General features: G+C 46.6%; 2 protein-coding genes across 3 annotated transcripts in view; both read left to right on the top strand.

Annotated features, from left to right (window-relative positions):
- On the top strand, positions 1–16,973 carry LOC310670433 (uncharacterized protein). 2 transcript variants are annotated; one of them, XM_083425794.1, is made up of 3 exons: positions 1–60; positions 13,816–13,989; positions 14,434–16,973. In XM_083425794.1, the coding sequence occupies exons 2-3, from the start codon at positions 13,857–13,859 to the stop codon at positions 15,966–15,968; spliced, it is 1,668 nt and encodes a 555-aa protein (XP_083281920.1). In that variant the 5' UTR covers positions 1–60; positions 13,816–13,856; the 3' UTR covers positions 15,969–16,973. The 2 variants fall into 2 exon arrangements, with proteins under 2 accessions (XP_083281920.1, XP_083281921.1); XM_083425795.1 differs by having other exon boundaries at positions 14,437–16,973.
- LOC310670337 (uncharacterized protein) overlaps positions 12,783–17,540 on the top strand; it is a 21,502-nt gene continuing 16,744 nt past the window's right edge. Inside the window, exon 1 of the mRNA XM_083425532.1 lies at positions 12,783–12,795. The gene's annotated coding sequence lies outside the window, so the exon portion shown is untranslated. The remainder of the gene's footprint in view (positions 12,796–17,540) is intronic.

A 17,540-nucleotide genomic window follows, 5' to 3' on the forward strand; every position in this document is an offset into this window, starting at 1 on the left:
CTCCTGCATCCCTCTCCAAAACTGTTGAGCATTCCCTCCCAGGGCCCTCCGTGAGATCTGGTGAGTTGCAGGGGGTAAGAGATGGGCGCAGGGGTGGATAGAGACAGCAGGAGGGAAACACATTGGCAAGGGGAAAAGATGGAGAGGAGAGAAAAGGCAGGAAGCAGAGAGGCCTTTTCCCATGCTCCTCTTTGTTTCTGGAATCTGCTTTCATAGAGGATCCAGAAACCTTTTTCCTCTCACAGCGTTTTGATTTTACAGGTTTTCCCCGCACTACATGATTAAATGATGATTATTACCTAAACTAATACAGAAATATGGGAAAAGGGTGTTGTGGAAATGCTTTTAGTAATTCTAGATTATTTCTTTTTTTGAAACATTTCTACCACTTTTATTCTTTTCTAGACAATTATCATTATTTATGTAATTTATATATCTCCCTTCATACAAAGATGTTCCATGAAACCCTAAGAGCATTTCTCCCTTTTCCTCCAAAGCAGGTGGTGCAGACAATCGACAGAACTCTGCAGAATGTGGAATGAGCTTTATTGATGGTGGAAACCTTACAAACCATCAACGAACTCACACAGGGGAAAGACCATTTGAATGTATGGAATGTGGAAAGAGTTATAGTAGTAATGACATTCTTAAACAACATCAGCGAATTCATACAGGGGAAAAACAATATGAATGTGTGGAGTGTGGGAAGTGCTTCAGTGCGAGTGGAAAACTTACAAGACATCAACGGACTCACACAGGAGAGAAACCATTTAAATGTATGGAGTGTGGAAAGAGCTTCAGTGAAAGTTGGTCCCTTCATATGCATCATCGAAGTCACACAGGGGAGAAACCATTTAAATGTACGGAGTGTGGAAAGAGTTTCAGTTATAGTTCAAGCCTTGCTTTACATTATTACACCCACACAGGGGAGAAACCATTTAAATGTATGGATTGTAAAAAGAGCTTCAGTGACAGGGGAACACTTAGAAAACATCAACTAATTCACACAGGGGAAAAGCCATTCACATGTATGGAGTGTGGAATGAGTTTCCGTCATATTGGTAAACTTCGAGTACATCAACAGACTCACACAGGAGAGAAACCATTTGAATGTCTAGAGTGTGGAAAGTGGTTCAGAAGAAAGACACACCTCACTTCACATCAGCGAACTCACACGGGGGAGAAACTATTTAAATGTTTGGAATGTGGAAAGACTTCCACTGATAGTCAAACACATGCAGTGCATCAACGAACTCACACAGGGGTTAAACCATTTAAATGTATGGAGTGTGGAAAGAGCTTTGGTCAGAGTTCCCACCTTCGTACACATCAGCGAACTCACACAGGGGTTAAACCATTTAAATGTATGGAGTGTGGAAAGAGCTTCAGTCAGAGTGCACACCTTAACACACATAAACATACTCACACAGGGGTGAAAGACTTTAAATGCTTGGAGTGTGGAAAGAGCTACAGTCGACGTAATAAACTTAGTGAACATCAGAGAACTCACACAGGGGTTAAACCATTTAAATGTATGGAGTGTGGAAAGAGCTTTGGTCAGAGTGCACACCTTAACATACATAAACATACTCACACAGGCGTGAAACAGTTTAAATGCTTGGAGTGTGGAAAGAGCTACAGTCGACGTGATAAACTTTGTAAACATCAGCAAAGTCACACAGGGGTTAAACCATTTAAATGTATGGAGTGTGGAAAGAGTTTCCATCAGAGTGCCCAGCTTGCTTTACATAAACGTACTCACACAGGGGAGAAACCCTTTAAATGTATGGAGTGTGGAAAGAGCTTCAGTTGGAAGAATCAGCTTAATTCGCATCAACGAACTCACACAGGGGAGAAACCCTTTAAATGTATGGAGTGTGGAAAGAGCTTCAGTGAAAGTTGCTCCCTTAATATTCATCATCGAACCCACACAGGGGAGAAACCATTTAAATGTATGGAGTGTGGAAAGAGTTTCCGTCAGAGGATACACCTTACTTTACATAAACATACTCACACGGGGTGAAACAGGAACGGATTGTCTGGAACGGATTAATCCATTTTCCATTACTTTCTATGGGAAAGCACGCCTTGGTTTAAGAACGCCATGGTTTAAGAATGGACTTCCTGAACAGGTTAAGTTTGTAAACCAAGGTATCACACTGATTTTGTGTGTGAAAACAGCCATTAATAAAAGCAATGGACTTGTAATCTGGTGAACCTGGTTGGCTTCCCCGCTCCGCGACATGCAGCTGCTGGGTGACCTTGGGCTAGTCACACTTCTCTGAAGTCTCTCAGCCTCACTCACTTCACAGTGTTTGTTGTGGAGGAGGAAGGGAAATGAGATTATTAGCTGCTTTGAGACTCCTTAAGGGGAGTGAAAGGTGGGATTTCAAGTCCAAGCTTGCGTTCCCAGAATGTCACCAGTTTTCATTAAATGTCCCCTGGAAAACATGGCAGCAGCGCGCTTCGCTTGGCACCCCGATGCTCATGTTCATCCCTCCCCTTTATGCCCCTTTCCGCCCCCCCTCTCCCCTAGCAGCCCATTCTTTTACATTCCCTACTGTTGCTTTAAATTGCAGCTGACTTTGTGTCAGCATCCCCAAGCCCTTACTCCACCTCTCTTTCGGTATAGAAACTGTATAGAATTTTACTTGCCCCAAAATGGAAAGAAGTCCCAGCCAAGAGAGAATGGATGCAAGAACTTATGGAATATGCAGAAATGGTGAAACTTACCAGAAGAATAAGAAATCAAGATAATAATTTTTTTAATAAAAGAATGGAAATGGTTTATTGAATATTTACAGATAAACCTTATCTGAGATTTATTGCTCGCGGGAAAGGTCCCGCAAGCTTCCATTGCGCAGTCTGCTTTTCCGGACTTCTGAGCATAGCAGAGTAAAAACACAGCGTTCAAAGCCCTTAGCCTTCTGTCTTCTGTGCGTGCCATTAGTGTGCATAAATCAAGAGCCTACGCAGCTTCTCCTAAGCTAAAAGTGTTTATTATTACAGCAGCAGTAAATTATCCAGTATCAAACAGAATGTGAGACATGTCTGTTCCCTACAAAAGCGAAACCAGAATAGAACAAAGAAAAACAGATCCCAGATGTGAGGCAGGATCCCTCCGCCCCACAGAAGGCAGGATGCATACACTGAGCTGTTTAACCCCGAAAGCTCAGGTTCTCCTCACACCCCCTCTCGTCCTGTGCTACTGGGGACCAGTAAGTATCACCATTTACCCCAACTTCAAACCTCCATAGAACTCCCCATGACGCTGGAAGCTCAAAGGTTTCATTTACCCATCTGCCAGGTTGTCGTGGCTTGTACAGTACTTCATCCACACCAAACCTGACTATACACTTTGACACACATTCTGGAATCGTATGTCTATATGCTTTGTTCTGGCCTTAAACTGCCCAGATTCTGCCAACTTCAGACAGGGTGGATTGTCCTTCTAAACATTGATGGGCAGGCAACAATCCCCATAGATCTCTTGCACCAGGCATCTATGGAACACCAGTTCCCGGCATAACTCTGACGGTGTGCTGAACTCAGCCTCAGTAGAGGACAGCGCAATGAGACTTTGCTTCCGGGACTTCCACCCAACTAGAGATTCCCCAAACTTTATTACCATCCCAGATACGGACTTCCTGTTATCCAGATTTGCCCAGTTGCTATCTGCCCAGCAAGTGAGCCTAGTCTCACCTGCAGCTGACAGCTTGAGATTGAAGTCCTTGGTATCCTGCAGGTAATGCAGCACCCGCTTGATACCATGCCAGGTGTTTACACTGGGCTTTGTAGCTTCCCTGCTGAGGAGATTGGTAGCAAAAGCAGTGTCTGGCCTGCTCCATGGGGACAGATACAACAGACTACCCAGAGCTGATTGCAAGAGCTCAGCGTTCTCAAACACCACGCATTCTGTTAGCTGACTGTCTTTCACATAGCTTGTATCCATGGGTGTCAACCCCTGCACAATCAGACATTCTGAACTTCTCAAGCAACCGCTCAGTCTTGCCTTTTTGACTGAGCAAGAAGCTTCCATCTTCAGTCCTGTCTATCTGTACACCTAGGTAGATCTTTACTGCACCTAGGTTCTTGAGCTGAAACCGCTTTCCAAGCTCTTTGGCAAACTTTGCACCTGTTTGTTTGCCCCTGAGACATGTATGATGTCATCGACAAAGATCAACACCATTTCCTGTGACTCTCCTGACCCTTTAAGGTACAGGCAGCTGTCAGCAAGACTCTTCCTGAAACCTAGCTTCTCTAAGGCTTCATTCAGGCACAAGTTCCAATTTCTGGCCAGTTGCTTTAAGCCATAAATGGACTTGTGAGGCTTCCATATAGTATTTGGCCCATTGCCCTCAAACCCTGGAGGAGGAAGCATGTACAGATCCTCCTGGAGGTCTGAGTTCAAATAGGCCACATCCACATCAAAGTGATGCACCTGCTTACCTCTTTGTGCAGCAATGGCTAAGAGCATGCACAGAGTTTCACTTCTGGAAGTAGGAGCATATACCTCAGTAAAATGCAGCCCCTTCTGCTGCGTGAACCCTCTGGCTACTAACCTAGCCTTGTACTGTGGTTCTCCAGTTGCTGTGGGTTTAAGACGGTAAACCCAGAGGCTGCTCATGGCCTGTTTGCCCGCTGGCAACGTCGTGAGAGAGAACACACCTAGAGACTCCATTGAGCTCATCTCCTGCATTGCCTCCTGCCATTTCCTGGCTTCTTCCTGAAGCAGTTTCTGAACATCCTCAAAACTCTCAGGTTCTCACTGTGCCATACCAACCCACACAGTTGTGACTGCAAACCTGTCAGGAGGTTTACCTTTCGTTGTGCAAGCTGAACGTCTCAACCCGGTTTCAGGTACTCGCTCTGACCCTCTAGGGCCAGCTAGAATGTCCTTGGTGTCAGAGGGTTCCCCCTCTGACTTACTGCACCATCTAGACTTCTCAGCTGAACCTGTGGGTGAGTAAGGAGCACTTCTCTGTTCAAGCTTCACAGCTTTTGGAGAAGTTCTTCCCTCTACCTGCTCTGGGTCGGGACTCTGCCTCAGCAGCAGGTTCAACCTCAACCTCTTCCTCATCATCAGAGTCAAGCAGACTCTCTGAAAGAACATCAGGGTTCCCATGTAAGCGTGTCCACCCATTCTGCTCACAGAATTCAACACTGTTGCTGAGCAGAATCCTGGACTGATTGCCTGTTGGATAGGCAAATCTCCACCCCTTGGTCCCTGGCTCATACCCACAGAAAACCATCTTTTGGGACCTAGGGCCATCCTTTCTGCACTTGGCCTTTGGCACAAGGACCCAAGCCTCGCAGCCAAATACACCTTGGGCTTCTTGCTGTGCAGCAGGAAATAGGGTGTGTCCCCTACAAGAGAACTTCAATGACTGGTTCAACGTGAAATTAGAATTTTTCCAGGCCTCCCCCCCAAAAGCGCTGGGGGAGCCCGGTATCAAACAGCAATGCTGCGGACATCTCCTGCAGCGTTCTGTTCCTGCGTTCTGCAACGCCATTCTGTTGGGGACTGTCAACCTGTGATGTATTCTCTTCTGGCAGAAGAAACTTTGCAGTGCAGACATGGTGAAATCCCCACTGTGGTCAGTCTGAAAGTTACACACATGTGTGGAATATTGCAGTTCCACTGCCGCAATCTAGTCTCTGATCAGCGGCACAGCCTCACTCTCGTGTTTCAATATGAATAGCCACTCATTTCTAGAGAAATCATCTATCAGAGTGAGAGCATATTTGGCCCCGCCCAGACTGGCTACTGGCATGGGGCCACACAAATCTACATGCACCAGCTCAAAAGGTCTGGTGGTCACTCTTTCAGACCTTGGGTAGGAGCACGTTTTCATCTTTGCCTGCTTACAAGCCCTGTAATCAATAAATTTAGCACATGACTTCATTTTGCACCCCTCAGTGCACTCTGGGATCTTCTTCACGTAATCCCAGGACACGTGACCCATTCTCTGTTGCCAAAGATGATGGCATGCATCATGGACTGGAACGTTGGCACATTGCGCTTCAGCTGCCTCAGTGGTAACTGGACCTGCAAGAGAAGCTTCTAGCACAAACAGCCTATCTTTACATTTCACACTGGCCAGTTGTTGCCCATCCCTGGAAATAAAACACGTTAATCTCAAAACAGACTCTGCAACCATCAGCAAGAAGAGCGGCAACAGATAGCAGACAGCAGGACAATCCGGGGACGACAAACGCCTCTATCGACTCCTGTAAGAAAGAGCAGAACAGTGAGCCAGATTGTGTCAGAGGACGTTTGGTTCCATCTGCAAGACATACAGATTTCCCAGAGGTGCAGTTCTGCAAAAGACCACTAGATGGCACAAGGTGGTGGGAGGCACCAGAATCGATTACAAAGGTCAGCACAGCGTCCTGTTCACACCCCTTTACTGTTGCCATGGAAGCTGCTAGGTGCCTTTGTTCAGAGCTATCCCTGCCAGTTCCCTTTGTTTTCTGCTTCCCATGTTTCGCAGATGTGCTGGGTCTTATCTGTTGGTTGCTACAGGAGATGACCTTGGGTCTTTCCGGAGCCTCTACAGGGCAGTCTCTCACGAGATGGGAGGGGGACCCGCATCTGTAGCAGCATCTTGAAGCAAATGCCCGCACAGTATCCCCTCCACTCCTTTCTACGTTCCCTGCACCCCCACCTTTGGGTGCACAGCCTGGGCCTGAAGCTCAAACCCCAGCTCTCTATCTCCTGGCCTCTTCATCACGTGGCCTCCCGGAGATAAAGCAGCAGCTCCCAGCTGTGGTTTCAGGAACGTGGCCTTCAGTTCCCTCACGGCCCTTGGCTCCCACTCGGCCCTTGGCTCCCGCTGTGGTTACACAAACCCTCTCCAGCGCCTGCCAAGCAGCCTGAGCCATCTTGAGACCCTCAAAGCATCCATGCTAGCTCTCAGCATACACAGCACAGTGGTGCCTCGCAAGACGAAATTAATCCGTTCCGCGAGTCTCTTCGTCTAGCGGTTTTTTCGTCTTGCGAAGCAACCCTATTAGCGGATTAGCGCTATTAGCGGTTTAGCGGCTATTAAAGGCTATTAAAGGCTTAAGGGATTAGCGGATTAGCTGCTAAAAGGCTATTAGCAGCTTAGCGCCTTAGAAAAAGGGGGTGGGGAGCGGAAAAAAAATCGCAAGAATCGCAAGACATTTTCGTCTTGCGAAGCAAGCCCATAGAGAAATTTGTCCTGCGAAGCGCATTGAAAAATGGAAAACCCTTTCGTCTAGTGGGTTTTCCGTCTTGCGAGCCATTTGTCTTGTGGGGCACCACTGTACCTGCTGCTCTCTCTTCAGAGCAGCCGCCACGTCTGCTGCAGCAGCTCCAGCAGCAGCCTGGAAGGGTGGAGTTGGTTCCCTCTGAGTGCAGCTCCAGAGCCCTGTGGCCAAAAACCATCCCCTTGCTTTTCTTGACCAGACCTCCCAATTCTGGCTGTTGAGCCTTTCAAACGGGACATTGAAAGTCCCTTGAAGTTCTGCCATCTCCTCCCCCGGGGCTCAGTACTCACGCGTGCCAGCCGTCTTCCGAGGAGAGGCCTCCAGCCTGCAGCACACAGCTTTGCAGCAGCTTCAGCCAGCAAGCTCTACTGCCTCTGCTCTCAGCACCAGGCAGGATCTCAGAGCTGGACTTCTCTGTAGTTCTTCAGCACACAGCACAGTACAGACACGAAAGCTCTGCTTGCCTTTACAGCATAACTCTGCGTCCATAACCTGTCAGATTTATTGCTCAGGGGGGAAAGGTCCTGCAAGCTTTTGTTGCGCAGTCTGCTATTCCGGACTTCTGAGCGTAGCAGAGTAAAAACACAGTGATCAAAGCCCTGAGCCTTCTGTCTTCTTTGTGTGCCGTTAGTGTGCATAAATCAAGAGCCCACACACCTTCTCCTAAGCTAAAAGCGTTTATTATTACAGCAGCAGTAAATTATCCAGTATCAAACAGAATGTGAGACATGTCTGTTCTTTACAAAAGCGAAACTAGAATAGAACAAATAAAACAGATCCCGGATGTGACGCAGGATCCCTCCGCCCCACCGAAGGCAGGACGCATACACTGAGCTGTTTAACCCTGTAAGCTCAGGTTCTCCTCAAACTGTAAACAGATAAGAACATTCGTTGGATTATTGTAATAATCTGCTGCATTATAGGTGTATATTTGTAAAGTGGATGAATGAACGAGCAATTTAAGTAGATTAGGAGATGCAGAAGATATGAAAAATAAATTTAAGGAACTGCGGAAAGAGAGGGAAGAAAGTCAAGTTTTGAAATGTTAAGATGCTTGTAAATTTGATGAAATGTATAAATCTGAAAAGAATAAATAATTTATTTATTTTTAAAAACAACCTCCATGGTTGGTTCCTCCAATGGGAGGGGGTGGTTGGGCTGCACTGGGGGCGCCGGCAAGCAGTGCCTGCTTTGTCACAGGGTGGTTGTGGGAATAAGATGGAAAGCAGTGAGAAGAAGTGTGTACGTCACCTGCAGCTTGTTGAAGGAAAGGCAGGTTGCCATTGTAAAAATAATACAACATATTGGGGGTGCCAATGAATAAAATATTGCGGGGGTCCAGGTAATCTGCGTCCTGCATAATTGATCACATGACGCAGTGCACGCACCCCATTTGAATGGCAGTGCCCATCAACTTGAGGGGAAGGACCCGGCCCCTCAAATATTTTATTGGGGGGGGGGTGAAGCCCCTAGAGCTCCTAGGAGGTGGCTCCTGTGCAACATAGGAGGTGGCTCCTGTGCATAGGAGGTGGCTCCTGTGCACCTCCTAGGAGGTGGCTCCTGTGCAACATATTAAACCCACTAAAGCAGAGAGAAGGCGGCAGTCAGATGCCTTAAACCCGTCAGGGAGAGGAAGAATGAACTTAAGGAAGGACACACCAAGCCAGGCAGGTAAACCAGCGCTGGCATCCTGAGGGTGGTCCATCTTTCCACAAGAGCATTTGATGCCATGCACACCCCCAACATGTATATGTATATACTGTGTGTGTATATATATATATGTGGGCATCCCTTTCACGGCTATATATATATATATACATATATATTGCTGTGAAAGCGATGCCCGCGAGGGCCCCTATCCTCCAGCCAGGCTGGTTTTGCACCAAAGACTCAAATCAAGCTCCCTTCTCTGCGGGATCCGGATCCCTCCCCCTGCCTTGACCCGAAAAACGCAACTGGGGAGGCGCTCCCGAGGTGCGCAGGTAGCGCTATTTGGGGAGGAGGGGGAGGGGGAAGGGAATAGAGAGCGCCCGGCTGCCTAGAGAGGCCTGGGACCAGACCCTCCCTCTGTCCCGCCCCCCACCTCCCCTCCCCGCTCGTCTTGGGTGGTCCCTCCTGATGCAGAGGAAGGTGCGCACGAGAGAGATGCGCCGCGCAGGGCGAGGGGTGAGTCGTGCCAAGGGGGAGATTTCGTGGGTGGGGGACCCGAATACGAGGATGTTGGGGGGCTGAGGGAGGACGGGAAGTATCTCTGGGAAGGAAGCCCAGCCTTTTCCCTCCTGCTCAGGACTCTCCTTTAAGTCACATCCCTGCACGAGGCGAGGGGCGTCCTATCCCCCCCCCAGCCTTTCTTCCCGGGAATCTGGATTCCTGCCCCCTTCCTCCTCCCAATGGGGAAGCCGGATCTTCTGGGGGATCCAAACGTGGGGCGCTGCCTTACACCGAGTCCGACGTGGGTCAGAATTGCTGAGGGTTGCTGCCGCCTTTGTTCTGGCAAAATACGCGCAAGGCGGTGAGGGGGGGCGCGCGCGCGCGATTCTTTATTATTATTATTACTATTTGGCGCTGAATTGACTTCAAAGCGACCCATTACAATCTATTGCAGCCTAATTCCCCTCTGTGGAATTTTATAAAAATGCCTGCATTGTTTTTCGTCTTTCTTTGTGTCCTGGCCATAGTCTTTTCTGGTGTGCATGGTCTGGGGGGAGGGGCTACGGCGGAAAGGAAGCCAGGCTGGGGGAAGTGAGTTGGGGGAGGACCTGGCAGCCAGCAGAGTGGCTGGGGAAACCCTGCCTGATGGGCGGGAAAATAATAATAATTGCAATTATTGTGGGTTTTTTTTTATTGAGGTCACTGGGAGCTTGTGGCCAGGGAGGCTGCAATGCCAAAGCTCCCATCTAACAGAGATAAAAGTAGAAGCAAAAGGCATGACTCTAGTCATGATGATGTTGATGTTATTATATACATCCCACCCATCTGGCTGGGTTTCCCCAGCCATTCTAGGCGGCTGGGTTTTCTTGCATGGTGGGTTTGAAGAGGAACGCACCGCTCTTTCACCATGGAGACCGTGTGTGGTGTCTCCACACACAGGGAGACTTACCCTTCAACAGCTAAACCTCCGGGGCAGGAAAATGCTTGCAAAGGGTCTCTGAGGCCCCTTTTGCTTCTGGCTAGTTTCTATTCTCCCCTTCCTGGGAAAGGTTCTTTTTTAAAAAATGTTGTTTTTTTAAAGTAACAAATACATTTATAACAAAATAAATTACAAATCCATAAACAGAGATTACTCTGCATCTCATGACTCCCCCCCACCCCATCCCCTCTGTGGGTCCTAATATTACCATCTACAACTCCATAGCAGTCCGTTTTCCATATTTTCCCATCCATCTGAATGGTCCGTGATCTTTAATACCTTACCAGTGTGGTTAAAATCCTGCTAATGTTTTCATCTATTTACAATGGTCTCCTAGGTAAATTATAATTCCCCCCCCCCCATTCTTTTAAAAGTTCTTGTCCTCTTACTTTTCTCAAGAAGATCCTCTTTCAGGTCATCGTCGTCATCATCATCACAACAATAACAATAATGTTATTATTTCTATCCCAGCCATCTAGGCAGCGGGGTTTCCTTGCATGGTGGGTTTCAGGAGGAAAGCACCCCTCTTTCACCACAGAAATAGTGAAAGACTTACCCTTCGACAGCTAAATGTCTGGGACAGGAAAATGCTTGCAGGGTCTGTGAAGCTCCTTTTGTTTCTTCTTCCCTCGCAATCTATCGTAACCACCTGCACCACCGGGGCCTGGTAGAGACCCCAAGGTCTCCTGCAATGCTTTTGCAAAGTTTATTGCAGATAAAGTCGCTCAAATTCGGAAAGAGGTAGACTCCACCGTGGGAGCAGGGCCAGGGCGGGAGAGTGCTAGAGTTCTGTCTAGTCTTGTTACATAGGATCAGTTCCAATCTGTTACCTCCGAGGATGTGGACAGGCTGCTTGGACAAGTGAAACCGACCACCTGTCTCCTTGATCCTTGCCCATCTTGGCTGATAAAAGCGAGCTAGGAAGGACTGGGCGATGGGCTCTGTGGGGTGGTGAATGCTTCCCTCTGTGAGGGAGCCTTCCCAGACCCGCTGAAAGAGGCGGTCATTAAACCGCTTCTTAAAAAAACATCTTTAGACCTGACCAATATGGCCAACTATCGCCCAGTCTCAAATCTACCATTCTTAGGCAAGGTGATTGATCGGGTGGTTGCTGAACAACTCCAAGCACACCTGGAGGATGCGGACCATTTGGATCCCTTCCAATCGAGATTCAGGCCTCACCATGGGACTGAAAATGCCTTGGTCGCGCTGGTTGATGATCTCCGGCGGGCTAGGGACAAAAGTGAGAGCTGTTTCCTAGTTCTGCTGGATCTCTCAGCGGCGTTTGATACCATTGACCATAACATCCTTCTGGACCGTCTTGAGGGGCTGGGAGCTGGGGGTACTGTCATTCAGTGGTTCCGCTCCTTCCTCCTGGGCCGTGTCCAGAAAGTGGTGGTGGGGGATGAGTGTTCAGACCCCGGGCCCTCACTTGTGGGGTGCCTCAGGGTTCTGTCCTCACCCCCATGCTTTTTAACATCTATATGAAGCCGCTGGGAGAGATCATCAGGGGGTTTGGGCTGGGTGTTCATCAGTATGCAGATGACACCCAGCTCTACCTCTCCTTTAAATCAGAACCAGTGAAGGCGGTAAAGGTCCTGTGTGAGTGCCTGGAGGCGGTTGGAGGATGGATGGCGGCTAACAGATTGAGGTTGAATCCTGACAAGACAGAAGTACTGTTTCTGGGGGACAGGGGGCGGGCAGGTGTGGAGGACTCCCTGGTCCTGAATGGGGTAACTGTGTCCCTGAAGGACCAGGTGCGCAACCTGGGAGTCATTTTAACTCACAGCTATCCATGGAGGCACAGGTTAATTCTGTCTACCTGCTCCATCTGGTACGCAGGCTGAGTCCCTACCTGCCCGCCGACTGTCTTGCCAGAGTGGTGCATGCTCTAGTTATCTCCCGCTTGGACTACTGCAATGCACTCTACGTGGGGCTACCTTTGAAGGTGACCCGGAAATTGCACCAACGGTTCCCTCATTGCGAGAAGTGAGGTTACAGGGAACGAGGCAGAGGGCCTTCTCAGTAGTGGCACCCACCCTGTGGAACAACCTCCCTTCAGATGTCAAGGAAATAAGCAGTTATCCTATTTTTAAAAGACATCTGAAGGCAGCCCTGTTTAGGGAAGTTTTTAATATTTAATGCAGTATTGTTTTTAACATGTGATTGGAAGCCGCCCAGAGTGGCTGGGGAATAAATTATTATTATTATTATTATTATTATTATTATTATTATTATTATTATTATTATTATTTCAGGAACCTGCAGCTTGTTTTGGCTTCTGAGCTCCCTAGGAAGTTTGAAAGAGTCTGATCCTGCAAAGCTAGCAAGGATGGAAGGGGGAAGATGGACAGTTGACTTGGTCAGGCTGCCTCCTGCATCCCTACCCAAAACTGTTGAGCATGGACTCCTAGGGCCCTCAGAGAGATCTGGTGAGTTTCAGGGGAAAAGGGCAGGGATGGATGGAAACAGGAGGGGGGAAACACATTGGCAAGGTGTTGGACAAATATGTCCCAGGGATCTTTACCCAGAGGGTGTCAATTTATTTGTGGGGCATAGGAATTTGTTCATATATTTTTCTCAAAATATAATCTGCCCCCCCCCCCAAGTTCTGAGGGACAATGGACTGGCCCCCTGCTGAAAAAGTTTGCTGACCCCTGGTATAGAGTCTCACAGGTGTCCCCTTAAGTTGGTGGGCTTCTGAGGTCCCAGCGGCAACAGAACTCCGTCGGACCTGTCATGCGCTAAAGGTGTCGTCCGGGCTTCGCTAGGTGAGGTTGGTGATCTGGGTTTACCTGCCTGCATGCTCCACCAAAATTGTTGGACAAATTATGTCCCAAGGAATCTTCACCCAGAGGGTGTCAATTTACTCTGTGTAAAAAAGGAGTCTACACCACGATCGGGCCCTCCTACAATTCCTATTGGTTAAGAAATTGCAGTTTACTGCTTCCCAATCCACCTACACATATGGACTCGATGGCCCTTGTGGTCTCTTCCAACTCTATGATTCTATGTCCCCCACCAATAACATGCATCCCATGTCCATTCAAATTAGCCGTTTCTCCTTTAGGGGTGCGTGTCCATGAAGTGTTTGAACACATGTACTAGTTCTTAAACTATCACCTGCTTTTTCTCCTTGTTATCTCGAGTCACCTATAAACTATAAATCTATCACTCTCAGGGTCAGCATGGGCCTTGAACACATTCTTAGTCTTTCTTAGTCTTAATTGCACCCTCTAACACGGAAAGGAGTTTAGGGAGAATCCTTTGATTCAGCTAAGGATTCATTTTTATTCATTTATTCCACATTGGGGCAGGACCTATTTTTCTTGCTTGGTGGGTTTCAGGAGGAAGGCATAAGAGGAAGACCCCCCCCTTTCACCATGGAAACAGTGAAAGACTTACCCTTCAACAGCTAAATGTGAGGCTCCCTTTGTTTCTTCATCCCTCAGGAATCTAAAGCTTGTTTTCGCTTGGGAGCTCCTCAGGAAGGATGAAAGAGTCTGATAATGCAAACCTAGCGAGGATGGAAGGAGGAAGATGGACGGTTGACTTGGTCAGGCTGCCTCCTGCATCCCTCTCCAAAACTGTTGAGCATTCCCTCCCAGGGCCCTCCGTGAGATCTGGTGAGTTGCAGGGGATAAGATATGGGCGCAGGGGTGGATAGAGACAGGAGGAGGGAAACACATTGGCAAGGGGAAAAGATGGAGAGGAGAGAAAAGGCAGGAAGAAGGAAGCAGAGAGGCCTTTTCCCATGCTCCTCTTTGTTTCTGGAATCTGCTTTCATAGAGGAGCCAGAAACCTTTTTCCTCTCACAGCGTTTCGATTTTACATGTTTCCCCCCCCACTACATGATTAAATGATGATTATTACCTAAACTAATACAGAAATATGGGAAAAGGGTGTTGTGGAAATGCTTTTAGTAATTCTAGATTATTTCTTTTTTTGAAACATTTCTACCACTTTTATTCTTTTCTAGACAATTATAGTTATTTATGTTATTTATATATCTCCCTTCATACAAAGATATTCCTTGAAACCCTAAAAGCATTTATCCCTTTGCTCCAAAGCAGGTGGTGCAGACAATCGACAGAACTCTGCAGAATGTGGAATGAGCTTTATTGATGGTGGAAACCTTACAAACCATCAACGAACTCACACAGGGGAAAGACCATTTGAATGTATGGAATGTGGAAAGAGTTATAGTAGTAATGACACTCTTAAACAACATCAGCGAATTCATACAGGGGAAAAACAATATGAATGTGTGGAGTGTGGGAAGTGCTTCAGTGCGAGTGGAAAACTTACAAGACATCAACGGACTCACACAGGAGAGAAACCATTTAAATGTATGGAGTGTGGAAAGAGCTTCAGTGAAAGTTGGTCCCTTCATATGCATCATCGAAGTCACACAGGGGAGAAACCATTTAAATGTATGGAGTGTGGAAAGAGTTTCAGTTATAGTTCAAGCCTTGCTTTACATTATTACACCCACACAGGGGAGAAACCATTTAAATGTATGGATTGTAAAAAGAGCTTCAGTGACAGGGGAACACTTAGAAAACATCAACTAATTCACACAGGGGAAAAGCCATTCACATGTATGGAGTGTGGAATGAGTTTCTGTCATATTGGTAAACTTCGAGTACATCAACAGACTCACACAGGAGAGAAACCATTTGAATGTCTAGAGTGTGGAAAGTGGTTCAGAAGAAAGACACACCTCACTTCACATCAGCGAACTCACACGGGGGAGAAACTATTTAAATGTTTGGAATGTGGAAAGTCTTCCACTGATAGTCAAACACATGCAGTGCATCAACGAACTCACACAGGGGTTAAACCATTTAAATGTATGGAGTGTGGAAAGAGCTTTGGTCAGAGTTCCCACCTTCGTACACATCAGCGAACTCACACAGGGGTTAAACCATTTAAATGTATGGAGTGTGGAAAGAGCTTCAGTCAGAGTGCACACCTTAACACACATAAACATACTCACACAGGGGTGAAAGACTTTAAATGCTTGGAGTGTGGAAAGAGCTACAGTCAACGTAATAAACTTAGTGAACATCAGAGAACTCACACAGGGGTTAAACCATTTAAATGTATGGAGTGTGGAAAGAGCTTTGGTCAGAGTGCACACCTTAACATACATAAACATACTCACACAGGCGTGAAACAGTTTAAATGCTTGGAGTGTGGAAAGAGCTACAGTCGACGTGATAAACTTTGTAAACATCAGCAAACTCACACAGGGGTTAAACCATTTAAATGTATGGAGTGTGGAAAGAGTTTCCATCAGAGTGCACAGCTTGCTTTACATAAACGTACTCACACAGGGGAGAAACCTTTTAAATGTATGGAGTGTGGAAAGAGCTTCAGTTGGAAGAATCAGCTTAATTCGCATCAACGAACTCACACAGGGGAGAAACCCTTTAAATGTATGGAGTGTGGAAAGAGCTTCGGTGAAAGTTGCTCCCTTAATATTCATCATCGAACCCACACAGGGGAGAAACCATTTAAATGTATGGAGTGTGGAAAGAGTTTCCGTCGGAGGACACACCTTACTTTACATAAACGTACTCACACAGGGGTGAAACACTAAATACTTGGAGTGTGGAAAGAGCTTCAGTCAACGTGAGAAACTTAGTGAACATTCACTCAATGTTCATTCTTTTACATAGAATGCTGGAGTTCACCCTGGACATAATTTGAGGGATTTTTGGATGGGGCAATGTGGAAACACATGGACTTTATTTTGCTTACTTCTCTGGAACAAATGAACCTCAAAGGCAGACTAGCATGACAATGAACCAAGAGGTTCAGTGCTGTCACTTGTGGACTGAATCAGGACAATGGATATTTTTCACAATATGTGGGTTAATCGTATTCACAATGCCAACTCCAGTGGTACCTTGGTTTAAGAACAGATTAGTTTATGAACAACTAGGAAACAGAACATGTTCCTCTTCCTGTTGAGTGTGTTCTGTTTGTAAATTGAGTCCCCCACTGCTAATCAGAGGCTTCCTGTTGAGTCTGTCGGCTGTTGAGTCCAGAGCACCCACGCAATACAGAGGTGTTATTAGGAGCTTTTGTCTTTGCTATTTTTTTGATTTTTTGTTTGTGTGGCTTTTCTTTTTAACTGTGACTTATTTGTTTTATGGCACTGACTTTTGACTGTGGCTTGTGACTTCGTTTTTGTGACTGTGTGGAACCCAGTTCAGCTACTGGTTGATTGTGTGACTGCAGAAATGTATAAAAGCCCCCCATACAAACAATTACTATCATCAGTGCACGTAAGAAAAAAATATTAATTTTGGGTTTTATCATCTACAATACTGTCTTATTTATTTTATTGTACAGTACATTGATTATTGCCTTCCTTTTATGGATCAGTGGTCTTGTTAGATAGTAAAATTCATATTAAATTGCTGTTTTAGTGGTTGTTTTTCATTGTCTGGAATGGTTTAATCCATTTTCCATTACTTTTTATTGGAAAGCACGCCTTGGTTTAAGGACAGACTTCCTGAACGGATTAAGTTTGTAAACCAAGGTATCACACTGATTTTGTGTGTGAAAACAGCTATTAATAAAAGCAATGGACTTGTAATCTGGTGAACCGGGTTGGCTTCCCCGCTCCTCCACATGCAGCTGCTGGGTGACCTTGGACTAGTCACACTTCTCTGAAGTCTCTCAGCCTCACTCACCTCACAGAGTGTTTGTTGTGGGGGAGGAAGGGAAAGGAGATTGTTAGCTGCTTTGAGATTCCTTAAGGGGAGTGAAAGTCCAAACTCTTAGGCATTAGACATAATAGGCATCACTGAACCCTGGTGGGATAAGTCCCACGATTGGAATGTAAAAATGGAGGGATACAATCTATTTCAGAGAAACAGACCAGACAAGAAAGGAGGAGGAGTGGCGTTATATGTCAGGGATGTGTATACCTGTGAAGAGATCCAAGATTTAGAACCTCAAAGCCAAAGTGAGAGCATTTGGGTCAAAATTAAGGGAGAGAAGAATAACAGTGACCTCATTGTGGGAGTTTACTATAGATCCCCAAGCCAAACGGAGGACATAGATGATGCCTTCCTGGAACAGATGGCCAAGCATGCAAAAGGAAGGGAGATAGTAGTAATGGGGGACTTCAATTACCCGGATATTTGTTGGCTGTCAAACT

This window comes from Podarcis tiliguerta (genome assembly GCF_965153285.1).
Source record: "Podarcis tiliguerta genome assembly, chromosome: 2".
NCBI lineage: Eukaryota > Metazoa > Chordata > Lepidosauria > Squamata > Lacertidae > Podarcis > Podarcis tiliguerta.

Excerpts from the sequence above, each read along its gene's own strand:
- LOC310670433 (XM_083425794.1), top strand. The coding sequence starts at position 13,857 with ATGAAAGAGTCTGATAATGCAAACCTAGCGAGGATGGAAGGAGGAAGA. Across the intron at positions 13,990-14,433 it reads AGGGCCCTCCGTGAGATCTG|CAGGTGGTGCAGACAATCGA; the intron begins GTGAGTTGCAGG and ends TTTGCTCCAAAG.